Genomic DNA, 17,201 nt, shown 5'->3' with positions numbered 1-17,201 from the left:
CTCCTCTGTCACCTGTTCCTTTGACCCACCAGCTGTTGGCAAGGTCAGGCTGCGTTTTCACACATCTGCTTTTCAGAATGAGGGCCCACCGAGAGGGTCTTCCTTGGAGATCTGGCCTGAGCTCGTCCCCACAGACACCAGTCTGTTCTCCCCCCAGGCCTGGCCTGCCCCCTGCCCGCAGCCCCAGCCGAGCCACCACTCACCACCAGCTCCTTCATGTGCAGCTTGTCAATGATGGCTCGGATCAGCTCTGGGGGTGCCGGGGACCCAGCAATCACGCCTGAATCAGAGAGACGACTGACACAGCTCCCTGCTTCTCCGGGCGCGGCAGACCCCCTTCACCTATAGCTCCTTCTAGAGAACATCATTCCCCTCTCGCCCTTGACCCTGGACTTGTTTCTCCACCTGGCGGCTGGCCTTGGGCTGGTGTCCAGGGATGCTGGGGATTTGCCTCCCTCCCACCCACTTTTCTGCAGGGTCTTGTTGCCTCCTAAATATCTAGCTCACCAGGTCAGCGCTGGCCTGGCTACCCTGGGTCCTACCCCACCTCCACACATGGACGAGATGTCATAACTGGAGAAGTCTGGCTGGTTCAGAATGTCCACAAACATCGTGGGGGTGCCATACAGGAGGGAGCCTCTGTATAAGGTGGGGTGGGGGGAGGCAGAGTCTCAAAATCAGGCTTGGAAGTGGAAGGGGACTCTTCTCCCCCACCCCACCCTGAACCCCCAGGAAGGGCTGAGGCCATATATGTGGGAAGCGGGAAGGAGAAGCTCTCTGGAGGCAGGAGGCAGAAACTGGGGGTCCCCCACTCCCCCTGTCTCCATCTCTCAGGGCTGAAGGGAGGAGACGGCTCAGAAAGGGATCGGGGTCCAGGACTGAGGAATGGGAGGGTCTCACCAGCCCCTGGGGGGCTGCCCACTGATGCCCACCTCTCTTTGCTGATGGCCTCTAGCGCCTTCTTGCCATCAAAGACCGGACAGGGTAGGATGAGGGTGGCACCGTGCATTATGCTCACCATTGTGCCACCCACAGAGCCCAGGCAGTGGTACAGGGGGCTGGGCAGGACGATCCGCAAGTTCTCTGCCGTCTGGAGCCGGAGGTAGGAGGCTGGTTCTACCCTGGAGCCAGAAGCCCCTCCCCTCCCCCAGCCAGCAGGGGGAGCCCAGCAAGCCCCCCCTACCCGCCCCCCACCCTGCAGGGCCTGCGCTAGCCCCCTCACCTTCAGGTGCAGCCTCAGCCGATCCCCTATCATATTGGAGTTGTTGACAATGTTGTAGTGGGAGAGGGTGGCCCCCTTGGGGCTGCCTGTCGTTCCCTGATAAAGCAAGCAGGTGACGCTTGGCCTCTTGCTCCCCATGTCCTTCCCACCCTGGGCCACCATGTGGGAGAGCACCGGACCGGGAGTCAGGAGACGGGGACCAGGGCCCCTGATCCAGTCATTCACAGGACACGTGTTCACAAAGGTTTACCGCGTGCCTGCACAGTGCCAGCTGTGAGGGTCCAGCAACGTGGGAGCTGAGGTGTCTGTCCTTAGGCCCCTCACAAAGTGGCCCAGAGAACCGTGGCCCACCAGCAGATCCCCTCTCTGAGCCTCAGTTTCCCCATCTACTAAATAAGGAGGCAGATCTGTCAGCTCTTGCCTGGCCCAGGGCCTCTGCCTCCGTGTGAGGATGAGGGGGCCAGGGGACGGGGGCACGTGACAAGGACACCAGGTGGCGGTGTTTCCCAGGGCAGAGAGGACAGCTGGGCCTGACCTTGGAGAAGGGTGTCCGTACCCTGGACCTCCTCTGTCATCTCACTCTTGGGGAAGGGTCACAGGGGCGGACAGGGGTTAGCAGGCCAGCCGGGGCTCGGGGCCTGGAGGCCGTGGCCCTACCGAGGTGAACTGGATGTTGATGGGGTCGCGGCAAGACAGGAACTGCTGGCTGTACCGGAGCTGGGCCAGATGCTTCTTTGTGCCCCCAGCTGCCACCACCTCATCAAGGAGCAGGGTCCCCGGGAGAGGGTCATCCACCGAGATGACTGTGGTCAGGGCTGGCAGCCTGTGGGTAGGGAGGGCAGTGAGGATCAGGGGCTGAGGGAAGGCCTAGGGGGACCCCAGCCTCATCCCTAGGGGGGGAGGGGGATCGGGGATGGGGGGCCAGGGGGCCACACCATGTGCCCTTCCCAGGGTGGGAACCCCCACCTCTGACTCTTCAGGGCCCCTGGCCGGGCTGTCTCCAACTCTGGGCAGATCTGCTTCAGGATATTGTAGTACTGCTGGGTCTTGAACTGCTTGGGGAATGTGACGGCTTTGCAGCTCACCTGCAGAGGGGGAGCCCCCCGCCCCCGGTCAGCAGGGGACTCCAGGCAGGGCTCCGGGCTCCTTCTCACTCACAGTAACTTTCTCCTCCACATACCACCACCCCGACACACACAGGTGCCACACGCATGCCAGCTCACACGCAGAGCACCCCCAACACACGTGGGCGGATGCCAGGACACGCCCATCAGCTGGTGCGTGCGGAACGGCCCTGACACACACACACACACACGTGCCACCTTGACACACACACCGGCCTCGTGTCTGACCAACCACCCTCTCCTCCCCCCGCCCCCACAGCCTCTGGGGGTCATACACCTGTGAGTGTCCCCCTTGCCCCCCCATCACTCCCCCTGGCTGGCTGGCCAGGCCCCCGCTCCCCTGGGAGCGGGCTCTACCTTCTTGAGGGCATACTCCAACTCCGTAGGCTGGTAAGCTGGGTTCACAGACACCTAGTGGAGACAGCGAGGGTACGTCAGTGAGCACCTGGGCCAGACCCTGTCCCTCTCACTGCCTCTCCACTCTCAGGAGGCACAGAAAGACCATGTCGTCAGGGGCTGTGCCCCACACTTCCGGGCTTCGGAAGAAAGCACTCCTCGGTCTGAAACCAGTCAGGCACCGGTTTGGTTTGGGGGCCACGGAACTGGGGGATGCCCCATGAGTTGTGTACCCCCCCTACATACCCAGTTGTGCCAGGCAAGCCCCTGCTCACCAGAATGATGCCCGCCTGTGCCGTGGCCAGCTGCATGAGCACCCACGCGTAGGAGTTGGGTCCCCACATGCCCAGCCGGTCGCCCTTGTTGAGGCCGATACTCAGGAGCCCAGAGGCGGCTTTGTCCACCTGATGGAAACAGAACACAAAGTGTGAGACACAGGCGAACAGGAAGGCGCCCTGACTCCCAATCAGCCCCGGGCCCAGCGGTTCTCACCAGCACCTGGAAACAAGGGACAGACAGATTCCCCGGCCTCAGTGGGCCTGGATGGGGCCTGGGGATATGCCTAGTGAACAAGCCCGGGAGTGAGTGATGCAGGAGACATCAGGCCCCTTCCACCGCAGCCCTGTGCCCTTCTGCCATCCCTCGGGGTTCTCAGGCAGCCCCCCTCACTCTGCCCCGCAGACGGGCCCTGCCCTCGGAGCTCCACCCAGCCAGGGCAGCCCGCAGCCTGGCACCCGCTGACGTCAAGGGTTCAAGATCAGGACCCACCTCCTCCTTGAGCTGGGCAAAGGTCAACCTGACATTCTCCTGGGGGATGACCAAGGCCTCCCGATCAGGGACCCTCTGTGCTATGGCTTCCAGGCACTGCCCCACAGTCTTGTTGATGAGACGCTGTCTCGTGAGGCCCTGGATGTAGCTGAGGCCCCCGACGGGCAGGGGGATGGTGCGATCTGCGTCTCCGGAGCTGTGAGGACAGAGGCGAGGGCTCCGCTGTGCCAGGCCAGACCGTTCCGGCTCAGGGGGCTGGCACACCCGGCCGGGGGGTGGGCTGCCCACAGCATGGCCACATGCCTGACCTTGCCCCGTCCCTAGGAACCGTGACCCAGCAGAAAGGCTCAGTTATTCTGTAACTCTACGGCTGTAAGGAAAATCTATTGGGTGCCCAGGTGGTTGGTTTAATGCCCAAGTCTTGGCTTTGGCTCAGGTCACAATCCAACGGTTTGTAGGTTTGAACTGCTTGTGTTCCCTCTCTCTCTCTCTCTCTCTCCCTCTCTCAAAATAAATACAATTTAAAAAATCTGTTAATGATTTCCAAAACAAAAGCAAAAAGGGCTCCCAGAGTTAAAAGTGTCACACAGTCAGCTGAGGTCAGCACGTGGTCACCTGCTGGGTGACAGAGGCCAGGCTCCAGCCAAGGCCTCGGTGGGAGTGTAACAGTTCTCAGACCCTGTTCCCATCAGAGAGGGTGTGGCATGGGGCCTGAGGGCCAACGTCGACCATTCGGTGCTAAAAAGAACATGCGTCCCTTCTGTTGATTGACTGCTTGGGTCTTGTTAGGGGAGAGTCTGTGGGAAGGACACGGTATGCAGGGCAGAGGGGAGCTGCACTGGGTTTCCCTATAAATGGGAGAGGAGGCCGCTGCCGTCTCGCAGGAGGGTGGGTCGCGAGGCAGGCGGACCGGGAAACTGCGGGGACCCAGCTCCGTGGGGAGCAAGTGAACACCAGGCTGGGATTGGCGGTCCGAGGGCTCGTCCCGGGTATGCCGCTGGCTGGGCGGGCGGCTGCCTCAGACACCTGTGGTGTCCCCCGTCCCCTGCACGGAGCATCTCTGCTTTTAGCTACAGGGACAGTTCCCTGGGATCCTGCCCGCTCAGGGACTTCAGTCCTCTCCCGTTCTGCAGCCGGACAGAGCTGGGAGGCATCTGTACCTTCTCAGACATCCTGGGGGGTACAGCCCTTGTTGCCTTGGCTGTGACTTCAATATAACCCTCTATGCCAGCTTCTCTTCCCGCCTCTTCCTCCTCACTACTGCCTCTTGGCCTTACAAAGCACCTGCAGGCCTTGTTCTTGGGGGCATCAAGTAAAGACACAGGATTTTTCCTCTCTGGGCCTCAGTTTCCCCACCTAGGAGGAGTTTGAGGACTGGATGGGTGGCTATATTCTCAAGTGAAAGGGAATATTATCTCAACGACCTGGTCAATCTTATCAAAGGTTGATGGCCAGCCACCTCGGCCAGGTGGTTCCCGCAGGTGCACCGGGGGCAGAAAACAGCCCCTACAGCAGGGGCTGTAAGGTCCTTTGAGGCCCCATACCCTACTATCCATAGGCTGACAAACCTAAAAAACTGTTGAGAGGGCTCCCAGTGGCCACTGTGACACCCCTCAAAAGGGATTACACACCCCAAACCCCTAGCCCGCAGGCAAGCAGCGGAGGGCGTGGATTTTTGCCCACTGGGAAGCAAGTATGCTTTTTTTTCTTCCTTTGGGTTTGCCAAAGATGTGGAGAACCTGCTTAAGAGGAAAATGAACAGGGGAGCCTGGGTGGCTCAGTCGGTTAAGTGTCCGACTTCGGCTCAGGTCACAATCTCACAGTTCGTGGGTTTGAGCCCCACATCAGCTTCTATGCTGACAGCTCAGTGCCTGGAGCCTGCTTCGGATTCTGTGTCTCCTTCTCTCTCTGCCCATCCTCAACTCATGCCCTGTCTCCCTCTGTCTCAAAAATAAATAAACTATATAAAAATTTAAAAAAAAAAAGAAGAAAACAAACACCGGGTGAAGTAGGGAGACAAAGACAGGCAGAGACAGGAAGACACGGTAACAAACTTCATCTTGAGGTTCTAAATCCCTAGGTCCAGCCACAGGTGATGTCTGCCTTCCTCTGGACTTTTCACTGTCAAAAGCCAATACATTTGTTCTTTAAATTTAAGCCAGTTTTGTGTGTGTGTGTGTGGGTGGCAGTGGGGGGGAGGAATGCCAAATTCCACCTGCAACAAGGAAGAAGTTGGGGGCGCCTGGGTGGCTTAGTCGGTTAAGCGTCCGACTTTCGCTTAGGTCATGATCTCGCGGTTCGTGGGTTCGAGCCCCGCGTCGGGCTCTGTGCTCACCGCCAGCTCGGAGCCTGGAACCTGTTTCAGTCTGTGACTCCCTCTCTCTCTGACCCTCCCCTGCTCACGCTGTCTCTCTCTCTCTCTCTCTCTCTCCTAGAAATAAATAAAAATATTAAAAAAATATATATTATAAAAAAAAACAAGGAAGAAGTTGGAGGACATCATGCTAAGTGAAATAAGCCACCTGCAAGAAGACAAATACAGCGTGATCTCACTTGTATGTGGACTCTTATAAATGAGCAAACAAACCAAAATAAATGTAAGCCGGTTCGGTGGGTTTTCACGTTCGGTGGGTAACCAGTGCCTTTGAAGGCCTGGCAGGCAGCCTCCCACAGTCCAGCTACAGGATCAGGAGGCCGCCAGGGGACACTCTCAGGCACTTTAAAGGTTCTGTTGTCAATAAAAGATGACAACAGGCTTCCTCTTCTCCTCACAGTTGACCACTGTCCTTGGTTCAGAACCTGGGTTTCTACTCATTCAACCATGGATTTCAGACCAGAGAGTAGCCTCCTGGAAATTCTAGTTGGGAAATCAACAGGTTGGTTTATGTGCAAACCCCTCCCCCCAAAAAAAGCAGGGGCACCTTGGTGGCTCAACTGGTTAAGCATCTGACTTCGGCCTGGTCGTGATCTTGCAATTTGTGAGTTCAGGCCCGGGTTGGGCCCTGTGCTGACAGTTCAGAACCTAGAGCCTGCTTCGGATTCTGTGTCTCCCTCTCTCTCCATTCCTCCCTCGCTCACACTCTGCCTCTGTCTCTCAAAAATAAATAAACATTTTAAAAATGGGGGAAAAATGAGAAAAATCAATTTCACTTGCCACAGGTTATATCCCTTATCTTCACAGCAGCACTGATAGATGCTGTGACAAGGCCCCCAGTAGGTCCTTGTCCTCAAGAAACCACCCTCGGGGTGTTTAGTTGGCCATGGCCATGTGGAGTAGAGACCACATTCCCAAGTTTCCCTTGCAGGTGGTCTGGCCCAAAGGTGAAGGTGTGGTCAGTGCGATTTAAAGAGAGGTACTGGGCACAACTTCCCTTAAAGGGGCATCTTCTCTTCTCCTTTCCCCTTGGTTGGCAGAGCCAACAAGGCTGGAGCCTTGACAGCAGGGTGCACGGTGCCACCGAGCCACCATGGGGTGGCTGTCACGCAGAACGCAGGAAAAGAACCTCCCATCTCCTCAGAGCCAAGGTGAGAGTGGGTGTCTCTGACATACACTACACAAATCCTAAAATGTACAGGTAGGAAGCATGAACTGCCATCCCATAGGTAAAGAGAGTGGAGTGCACAGAGCCCAAGTGGCCCTCTCGGCTGGTAAGTAGCTGAATCTACAGCAGAGAAGCCAGTGAAGCCGCCTCCGTGTACACAAATCCGGGAGGAAGGAGCGGGTGGGCAATGTATGCAGGTGCCCCTCCAGACTGTCTAATCTCCATTTTGTTTTTTCCACAACTGTTGACTCATGGAACTCAGGAAACTGGGACTGGAGCAGGGCAGAACGGATGTGGAAACAGGTGGCTCCTTCAAAGGACTTAAGACTTTTAGAAACTCGTGTGAATGCAGTTTGCTCATAAAGGTAAGATCCGCCCATCATTTCGAAATTCCAAGCGCAGACAGAATTGATTCTTCTCCCCTCCTTCCTCGAACACACCCCAAAGGCCTTGGGCAGAAAGGGGCAGCCACTTCTTTTTCTATTACTCTTTTTTCTTTAAGTAGGGTCCACACCCAACGTGGAGCCCAACACAGGACTTGAACTCACAATCCTGAGATCAAGACCTGAGCTGAGATCCAGAGTAGGACACAAAACCAACTGAGCCCCCTAGGCACTCCTTTTTCTGTTCTTTTTTTTTTTTTTTTTTTAATGTTTATTTATTCTTGAGAGAGAGACAGAGCATGAGCAAGGGAGGGGCAGAGAGAGAGGGAGACACAGAATCCGAGGCAGGCTCTAGGCTCCAAGCTGTAAGCAGAGAGCACGACGTGGGGCTCAAAGGCACAAACTGTGTGATCATGACCTCAGCCGATGTTGGACACTCAACCGACTGAGCCACCCAGGTGCCCCCCTTTTGCAGTTCTTAAACACAGTGGCAGACATTCCATCTACATCTGAAAAAGACAATAGAGATTTGGTTTGAGGAAAAGTTGTGGGTTTTGTTTGTTATTTATATTACCTTTTTAACATTTTAATTTATTTTTAAGAGACAGAGAGAGTGTGAGCGAGGGAGGGGTAGAGACAGAGGGAGACACAGAATCTGAAGCAGGCTCCTAACTCAAGCTACCAGTGCAGAGCCAGATGCGGGGCTCGAACCCACGAACCATGAAATTATGACCTGAGCCACCAGATGCTTAACAGACTGAGCCACCCAGGCACCTCTGCTATTACTATTTTTAACATTGGGTGGGAAGCTTAAAGCTTAATAAGCCAGCAGTTCCTGTGGCTCCCAATTCAAAGAACTAAAGTCCAGTAGTCTACCCCCCGCCCCCCATCTGCAGTGACCCATGGCTAAGCAGAGGATCCTCCTCCTGACATATTTTCAGAAGGTCAGTAGTAGTGTCTCATGCTTCATCCCATCATGTAGGCATGTTATCATCTCTCATCATCACAAGAATGGTGGGAACAGAGAGAGACCATCCACATAATTTTTATTACAGTATATATTATAATTGTTCTTTTATTATTGTTGTTGATCTGTTACGTGCCTAACTTGTAAATTAAACCTTTCCATAGGTATATCTGCATAGGAAAAAAACTTTGTATATATAGGTTTTGGTGCTAGCTGTGGTTTTAGGTATCCACTGAGGGACTTGGAACATATTTCCACGTAGATAAGGAGAGACTACTGTAAATATTTAGTGAGGCCTTCAGCTCCTTGGATTGGGCGTCATAAAGCACATACATTAGCCAGGTAGGAGCTGTGAAGAACCGGAGACAAAACCCCACCTAAAGGTGCCCCTGGAGAGTTGGCACTTGAAAATTCAGGTGAGAAGTCAGGAAACAAGGATTTTTCTTTTAATTTTTTTTTAATGCTTATTTTTTGGAGAGACAGAGTGTGATCAGGGGAGGGGTAAAGAGAAAGGAAGACACAGATTCCAAGCAGGCTCCAGGTTCTGAGCTGTCAGCACAGAGACCGACATGGGGCTCGAACTCACGGACCACGAGATCATGACCTGAGCCAAAGTCAGATGCTTAACTGACTGAACCACCCAGGCACCCTGAGGATTTTTCTTTTAAAGAATTCTCTTGACCTTTTATTGCTGGCAACTAATGTGTTCACTGTTTTATCCCCAAGTGCCTCCTGGTGCCTGGAACATAAGAGGTGTTCAACGGAATGACCGAATGAGTGAATTATAAATCATGCTCATAACAACCCAATGAACAAAATGAGTGAAGGATTTGCATGGACGTTTTACCAAAGAAGATACTCGGTCAACAAGCACATGAAATGTGAACAAAAGCCGTGGTGAGCTACCACGTTACACACACTAGGAAGGCGAGAATCAAACAACAACAAAAAAATAACAAGTGTCGGCAAGCATGTGGAGACACTAGAAGCCTTGTGCACGGCTGGTGGGAATGTAAAATGGTGCAGCCAAGCTGCAAACCAGTTTGGTGCTTCCCCCAAAAGTTAAACGCAGCGTTAGCATATGACCCAGCAATTCCACTCCTAGGTATCTACCCAGAAGAATTAAAAACAGCAACTCAAACAAATACTTGTACGTAAATGTTCATAGCAGCACTAGTCACAACAGTCAAGGATAAAACAACCCATTGGCTCCAGCAATGGGAAGAATGGGTAAACGGAATGTGAACTCTCCGTACAATGAAATGTTATTTGGCCATGAAAAGGGAACGTATTGTAGCCACTACAACATGGATGAACATTGAAAATATTATAGTAAGCAAAAAAGGCAGGAAACAGAAAGCCACATATCGTACAAGTCTGCACCTATGAGATGTTGAGGAGAGGCAAATCTAGAGAGACAGAGAGTAGATTCAGTGGCTGCTTAGGGCTGAGGGGATGGAAGGGTACGAAGGTGATAGCAAAGGGCATGGGGTTTCTCTTTGAGGAGAGGGAAATGTTCTAGAATTGATTGTGGTTTGGTTGCACATATTCATGACTACACTAAAAACTATGGAATTGTACACTTTAAAAAGCAACGTAGATAATCCCATTCCTAAGTACATGTTCAACAGAATTCATGCGTGTGCTCACCAAACGACATGTACGAGGATGTTTGCATTACCCCCAATATGCAACCTACCAAAATACCCACTGACAGTAGAACAGATAAATAAATAGTGATATATTATTTGCAACGTTATATAGTTATGATAGCAAATGAGTTGGGAGTGTACCCAATAAGATGAATGAAATTCATATAAAAAACTTAACGAAGCTGGATAGAAAAAGGTGTATACTGTCTGATTCCATGTTTTGTTTTTTTTAAAGTTTATTTACTTATTTTGGGAGAGAGAGGGAGAGAAAGAATCCCACGCAGGCTCTACACTGTCAGCACAGTGCCCGAGTAGGGACTTGAACTCAAGAACTGTGAAATCACAACCTGAGCTGAAATCAAGAGTTGGATGCTTAACCGACTGAACCACCCAGGGGCCCCGGGTTCCATGTATGTGCACAAAACAGGCAAAGCTAATCTAAGCTGCTGGGAAACAAGAAAGTGGCCACATGGGTGCTGGTTATATGGGTGTGTACAGTTCATTGAAAATTAGCTAAAGGGAGTGCTTCAAATACGTGTACTTTTCTGAATCTGCCGTATACTTCAATACAAAGTTTAAAGGAAAGCTCTCCTAGGGCTCAAGCTAGTGTTGCTATACTCGTGATTCATGAACTACATCTAGTGACAGACTGTGGCATCTATTTACCATTTTGTCCTAAAAATAAAGGCAGCACATGCAAAATCCATCCATGCATTAATAGATAGTGCTGGGCCAGCCAGGGGGACACATTTGTTTGTGATCTCTGTTCTAGAAGCTACTCAAGCAAATAAAGAATCTCCATTTTGAATGTGGCAGGATCTTCCTTCCCGGGAGCCTCAGGAGATGGTAAAGCTGTGTCCCCTGGGCAATTCTTGGTAACCTGGGGGCTACTGCGCCAACCGCCCCGTGTCATGCATGGACGCACAGAGCAGCTCGGGACACACTGCTCGTGGCTCAGAACGTGGCTCACTGCATGCGAAGCTGTGGTCCGAGAGGCAGCCCCCAACGGGAATTGTGCTCCAGCCGGAAGTCAGAACCACGGGATCACCATCTGCTTTTATAATGTCAGTTCCAGGAACTTATGGAGAAGACTTTAATGACAAGGTGGGAGTGTGAGGGTTCTGATTCACGGAAGAGGTGGGTGCTGTCCATGGGGAAGGGCAGAGGTGGGTAAATCTCCCGCAGGGGGGGCGACCCGAAGGCAGGAAGAGAATGTTGAGCATCCCCCCGTGCAAGGCTGTCATGCGGGGAACCGGGCGGGGGGGGGGTGGTTCCCGGGGAAATCATCCCAAGTGCTTGGGTCCTTGTCGTACAAATGGAGAAACTCCAAGGGAGAGCTTAAGCACCTGGTCCAGATGCTGCAGGAAAAGTGGATGAAAATGGCCTCATCATTCGCTCGCAAAGAGCTTTCCACAAAAAACAGACCAAGTGGTGTTGACACACGAAACACAACGGGCCACAGACTCCAGCAAGAAGGATGACAAATGGCGGGTACGCGTAAGGAAAGCTGTCCACCTCACAAGTCTGGGCAAAACAACCGGGAGGCATTTGTTTCCCAGGAGATCAGCAAAGGCGGAACATACTGATATTACAGCGTCTGCAACTTATTTTCAAGCAGTGGCAAAAATTGTGAGGTGGTGTGTGTGTGTGCTGTGTGGCGTGGTGTGGTACACCACGTGCGTGTATTTGCAATGACAGGTGTGGACGAAGAGACATACTCTCTGACACTTTAGCATCTGGTATTTCAAATTCAGTCCTTTCGGTCATCCATCTAGATTATTATACCACCGGGCCCAAAAAGCTGTTATTCCAAAAATTATATATATATACACTGAAAGTAATTCAATCTGTCTGATTCTGTGATACATGAAAAGCCATTACAGGGGGAAATATAACAAATCAACAATCCGCTGCCCAAACCAATGATTGTGGTCTTTCTAGAGGCATTGAAGTCTGATTTCAAAATTCCACGCAAGGTATTCTTGTCAAAGAGTGCCCATAGGCAATGCTGGAAAGCATTCCCAGCTAAAGGAGAGCTCCCTGCAGCTAAATGGGAGCTCAGGGTATCCCTGGATACCCAGTTTGCGGTATCTCGGCTTCATGCGGTCAGTATGTGAGCTTATCCCAGGATAAGGAGGAGGAGAACTCGACAGAGAGCCCGTGGATTATAGCACGCCCTCAATATTGCCTAAATAAAGCTCCCCAATTAGAGAAGATTAGTAACATGACTCTTAATCTCAGCATAAAAACAAGAACGACTGATAGTACAGATTGTTGGCAAGGATGTGAAGAAATGGACCAACGTGTAGATTGGTACAAGACTTTGACAGAGAAGTAAGGACAGCAGCAATAATGTGGCTTATGCCCCAGGACCCCTGCCCCCCAGCCCCCTAGAGCCAGAACTTCCTGGAAATTAAAGAGGGAGGCTGATTGCAAATTAAGATATTTATATGTTGGCGTGCTTGGGTGGCTCCGCTGGTTAAGTGTCTGACTTTTGATTTTGGTTCAGGTCATGATCTCATGGTTGGTGAGATCGAGTCCCATGATGGGTTTTGTGCTGACAGGGTGGAGCCTGCTTAGGATTCTGTCTCTCTCTCTCTCTGCCCCTCCCCCGCTCCCCCCCAATAAATAAATAAACTAAAAAAAAAAAAAAAAAGAAGCATTTATATATCAGCATCTCTGGCAAACAGCGTAAGAAATCTCATAAGAAAAGGACCTGAATCTTCATACATCCAGCAATTCCCATGTAGCAAATTCCTTTCTTACATTAATATTCAATTTGTATTACATTTGGTTTTTATAATTTTGCATGTTTTTATAAAGACGGCGCCCAAGGTTGTATCAACTTCAGAACCCCCAAAATCTGTATCCCTTCTGATTTCATAATATCTGTTAACATCTGAATATGCATACCCTCTGGCCAGCCATTCTACTTTTAGAAATCTATCCTAAAAAACAAGCAACAACAACAACAAAAAACCTAGCAAATACCTAAAGGTATGATTAATTGCTGCTTAGCAAAGAATTGAGAAAAACACTTTATTTCTGTAAGTAAGGGGTTAGATCAGTATATTATAGGGCACCTGTATAATGGAAACCTATGCCATTAAAAAAAAATAAAGACCCTCTATATTGAATGATATGGAAAATGTCTAATACATTTTAGGTGAAAAAGCACATTTCAGAATAATGAGAACTGACGTTTACTGATGTGCCCTCATGCCGATTCTCTCCTAAATACTCCATATGCTTGCTCTCCTATGATCTTTTTAAAAAATTTTTTAATGTTTATTTATTTTTGAGAAAGAGAGACAGAGCATGAATGGGGGAGGGGCAGAGACAGAGAGGGAGACACAGAATCTGAAGCAGGCTCCAGGCCCCAAGCTGTCAGCACAGAGCCCGACGCGGGGCTCGAACTCGGAAACAGTGAGATCATGACCTGAGCCGAAGTCGGATGGATGCTCAACCAACTGAGCCACCCAGGTGCCCCTGATCCTTTGTGATCTTCTTAGCCACTCCCTGACCAAGATACATCCCCACTTTCACATGAGAATGAAGCCCAAAGAAACGCAATGAGTAGCCAAGCTGGGATTCAAACCCAGGACTTCCAAGTCCTCCATATAATACAAAGTGAATCTCTGTAGAACCTTATGGCTAAAAGTGGGCTTCCACATATGTGTTAGATGAACATAAGTCTTGGACCATCAATAACAAGGATTATTCTTTTTTATTAATGAACAAGAAAGAGGTTGATTTTCTTATGGCTCCAAATCTGCAGAGGGGCAACTATGGCCCCTACCTGCGTGTATTGCTCTCTAAACTGCAGCCCATCCACAGCCTCCTCAGGGAGCAGCAAACCTGAGGCTGATGGGGCCCTGTGAGTGCCACTGACTCATTGAGAATTATCTCCACTCGGCCCCCTACCTCCCAGGCCTTCAGCACACACTGGTCCTTTTCCGTGATTTACTTGCGGAAACTGATTTACCTTCACTGCCTCTGATCTCACACTCCCATTCTCGCGTTTCAACTCACCTCTCCTGGCCCCAACCACAGTGGCTTTGCCCCATAACTGCCTAGCCAGTTCCCCGATTACCCCAAGATGGAAAGCCTCATGCTCCAGGGGTGGCCCTGTCCAGTCCAACCTGGCCTTCCAGCACAACTCAGACAGAAAACAGAGGCTGGCTGGTTGGGGGGGGGGGGGGGGGGGTTTCCCGNGCCAGTTCCCCGATTACCCCAAGATGGAAAGCCTCATGCTCCAGGGGTGGCCCTGTCCAGTCCAACCTGGCCTTCCAGCACAACTCAGACAGGGGGGGGGGGGGGGGGGGGGGGGGGGGGGGGGGGCGGGGGGTTTCCCGTGGCATTCTGGACATTACAAGGCTAGCAACTAAAGTCTGAGCTAGAGGCCACAATGGGCGCGAAGCATCACACAGTCCTGACAGGGGCAGACCAGGGCCCGGGGGTGTCCAGGGAGGTGGGGACCATCACGACACCTGGGAAAACAGGTCTGTAGTGTCTGCTTGGATTCAAAACTCTTTTGCCTCTTGCTGCATGTTATCTGCTGGGAAGAGGTGCTTGGGAAGGGAGCCAGGGACTTGCAGGTGGATCCTGCCCTTGCTGGGGGCTGAATGACACAGGACAAAGCTCTTAATCCTTTCAGAAGCCACCAGGCAGGGAGGGTGGTTAGATGTGAGGGCTCGAAGGAACTGCAGGAATACACCCTATGCTGACGCAGGCCACTGCCTCCTGGGCAAGGCGCCACGCCAGCCACCAGCCAGAAGGCTTTAGAAACGAAATTGAAAGCAATGGCCTGTTTTGGTTCCAAGTCATGGACTGGCCTCTGCCCTTCCCCCGCCACAGGCATTTGATGCCAGGCCGGCTGGTCCCTGGGCCCTAAGAAAAACATAAATCATCAACAAAGCTAAAAGCCAGGAAACTGCCTGGGTTTACAAATTTCATCTGATACGTAAGAGACCAAGGATTCGTATTTAGCTTGTATTTAAAACTCGTGCATCAATAAGGACAAGTAATCCAACGTAATAAATGGGCAAAGATTATGAATAGAGATTCACAGAAGACATTTCAAAAGAGCCCAATCTCTCTGCTAATCAAGGAAATGGCCATTCGGACCACAGCGAGATAGGCTTGGGTCCTTTCCGGAGGGGCAAACATTTCAATGTCTGTTAGGCGACGCTAAGCGTTTGCAAGGGGGTGTGCACATGGGACTCGGGGTTTCTTCTGGCGGTCGCGGCGGCAAAGCCTCGCCAGGGCAATTTCCAGAAAAGCTGGAAGTGTTCACCCTTTAATATAGCAATATGCACTGTTAGAGACACAGTTAGAAAGTGGAAAAAGAATAATCGAGATCTATAGTGTCTGTGTAAATACACCTTAGAAACCTACTGTTGAGAGAATAAAGGAATGGCACTCTGGTACAGCTCATGCTGAAATTATAAAAGCCTAAGTACTGTTTATGAAACCAAAAAATAGGAGAACTGGAAGCACTGATTGCTTGCTTGACACGATTCGAAGTGCTTTCCAAGGGATACGATATACTGTCTATGGATTCAGAGACATATTAAAAGCAAAAAACACATTCTGACATGACATGCATTAAATTTGTGGCTCTCAGTGACGGATGGGTTGGAGGACGGCTATAAAATGGACTTGAACTTGATCCATAATGTTTGACTTCTTTTTATTTATAAATTTCCATACCAAGTGTGGTGATATGTGATATGTTCATTTGGAGTGGTAGGTACATAGGTGTTTGTTATTTTAATTTTTTTTTTTTTATTTATTTCTAGGAGAGAGAGAGACAGCGTGAGCAGGGGAGGGTCAGAGAGAGAGGGAGTCACAGACCGAAACAGGCTCCAGGCTCTGAGCTGGCAGTCAGCACAGAGCCCGACGCNGAGTCACAGACCGAAACAGGCTCCAGGCTCTGAGCTGGCAGTCAGCACAGAGCCCGACGCGGGGCCCGAACCCACGAACCGCGAGATCATGACCTAAGTGAAAGTCGGACGCTTAACCGACTAAGCCACCCAGGCGCCCCAGGTGTTTGTTATTTTAGCATGTGATCGTGGTCAATTTGTTTTCTCTATGAACTACTTAAGAAGAAGAACACAAGAGGTGGATAAACTCCCAAGGAGGAGCACCCAAAACATTCGAAAGATGAAGCAACTTGCCGAAATGGACGGAGTGAGACCATGGACAGAGTGGCCTGTCATGTGAAGGGCCAGGACAAGACCAACATTTATGCGATGAGAAAGAGCCCCAGTCTGTCCATGAAGTTCACGCACTGTACTCAAGGGCAAGCCTCAGACCTCAGGCAACACACTCACCCTCGTATGAGACATGGTTGTAGCTAAAAGTGCAGTGCCTCCTAGCTCGTGGCAGAGAGGAGGCAGATTCTCCTCTTCCGTCCCCCTTGCACATCACCCCAAGACCATCATGCCCCTGGACAACACACTGACCCCACACCATGGGGCCATGTTCTCTCCTCTCCCTAAGTTGTACAAAGACACCAGGCTGCCAGCTGACCTGGGAGTGGCACTTGATATGGGAGTAGAAATGGCAGATGCCTGGGCAGGAGGGGACACCCTTGAACTTGTAATAGCTATTTTATCCTGAAATAAAGTTCTAATTTCTATGTATCTGCATAGATGGGTGACACATTTATACCAGTGACAACATACAGCTTTGTTTAAGAAAAGGACAGTGCTGGGGCATTCGGTTAAGTGTCCGACTTTCAGCTCGGGTCATGATCTCACAGTTGGTGAGTTCGAGCCCCATGTCGGGCAATGTGCTGACAGCTCAGAGCCTGGAGCCTGCTTTGGATTCTGTGTCTCACTCTCTCTTAGCCCCTTACGAGCTCATACTCTGTTTCTCTCTCCTTCAAAAATAAATAAACGTTAAAAAAATTGTATTTTAAAAAGGAAAGAAAAGGGGTGCCTGGGTGGCTCAGTCTGTTAAGTGTCTGACTTCGGCTTAGGTTATGCTCTCACGGTTTGTGGGTTCGAGCCCCGTGTCAGGCTCTGTGCTGGATGCCTGTTCAGAGCCTGAAGCCTGCTTCAGATTCTGTGTCTTCTTCTTTCTCTGCCCCTTCCCAATCACACTGTCTCACTCTATCTCTCAAAAATAAATAAATAAATGT

The 17,201-nt window shown here is 51.0% G+C and overlaps 1 protein-coding gene across 1 annotated transcript in view; it reads right to left on the bottom strand.

Moving 5' to 3' along the window:
• Positions 1 to 17,201, bottom strand: part of ACSF2 (acyl-CoA synthetase family member 2) — a 35,081-nt gene that overhangs the window by 9,735 nt on the left and 8,145 nt on the right. The window contains exons 2-10 of the mRNA XM_039227955.1: positions 3,511 to 3,706; positions 3,018 to 3,146; positions 2,704 to 2,757; positions 2,189 to 2,307; positions 1,880 to 2,045; positions 1,223 to 1,318; positions 933 to 1,090; positions 548 to 639; positions 204 to 280 (exon numbers count right to left, since the gene is read on the bottom strand). Of these exons, the coding sequence (XP_039083886.1) occupies positions 204 to 280; positions 548 to 639; positions 933 to 1,090; positions 1,223 to 1,318; positions 1,880 to 2,045; positions 2,189 to 2,307; positions 2,704 to 2,757; positions 3,018 to 3,146; positions 3,511 to 3,706 (1,087 nt within the window). The remainder of the gene's footprint in view (positions 1 to 203; positions 281 to 547; positions 640 to 932; positions 1,091 to 1,222; positions 1,319 to 1,879; positions 2,046 to 2,188; positions 2,308 to 2,703; positions 2,758 to 3,017; positions 3,147 to 3,510; positions 3,707 to 17,201) is intronic.

The sequence above is a fragment of the Hyaena hyaena genome, unplaced genomic scaffold, assembly GCF_003009895.1.
Source record: "Hyaena hyaena isolate Hyena2069 unplaced genomic scaffold, ASM300989v1 scaffold_29, whole genome shotgun sequence".
Lineage (NCBI taxonomy): Eukaryota > Metazoa > Chordata > Mammalia > Carnivora > Hyaenidae > Hyaena > Hyaena hyaena.
This window is presented reverse-complemented; position numbering and strand designations above follow the sequence as displayed.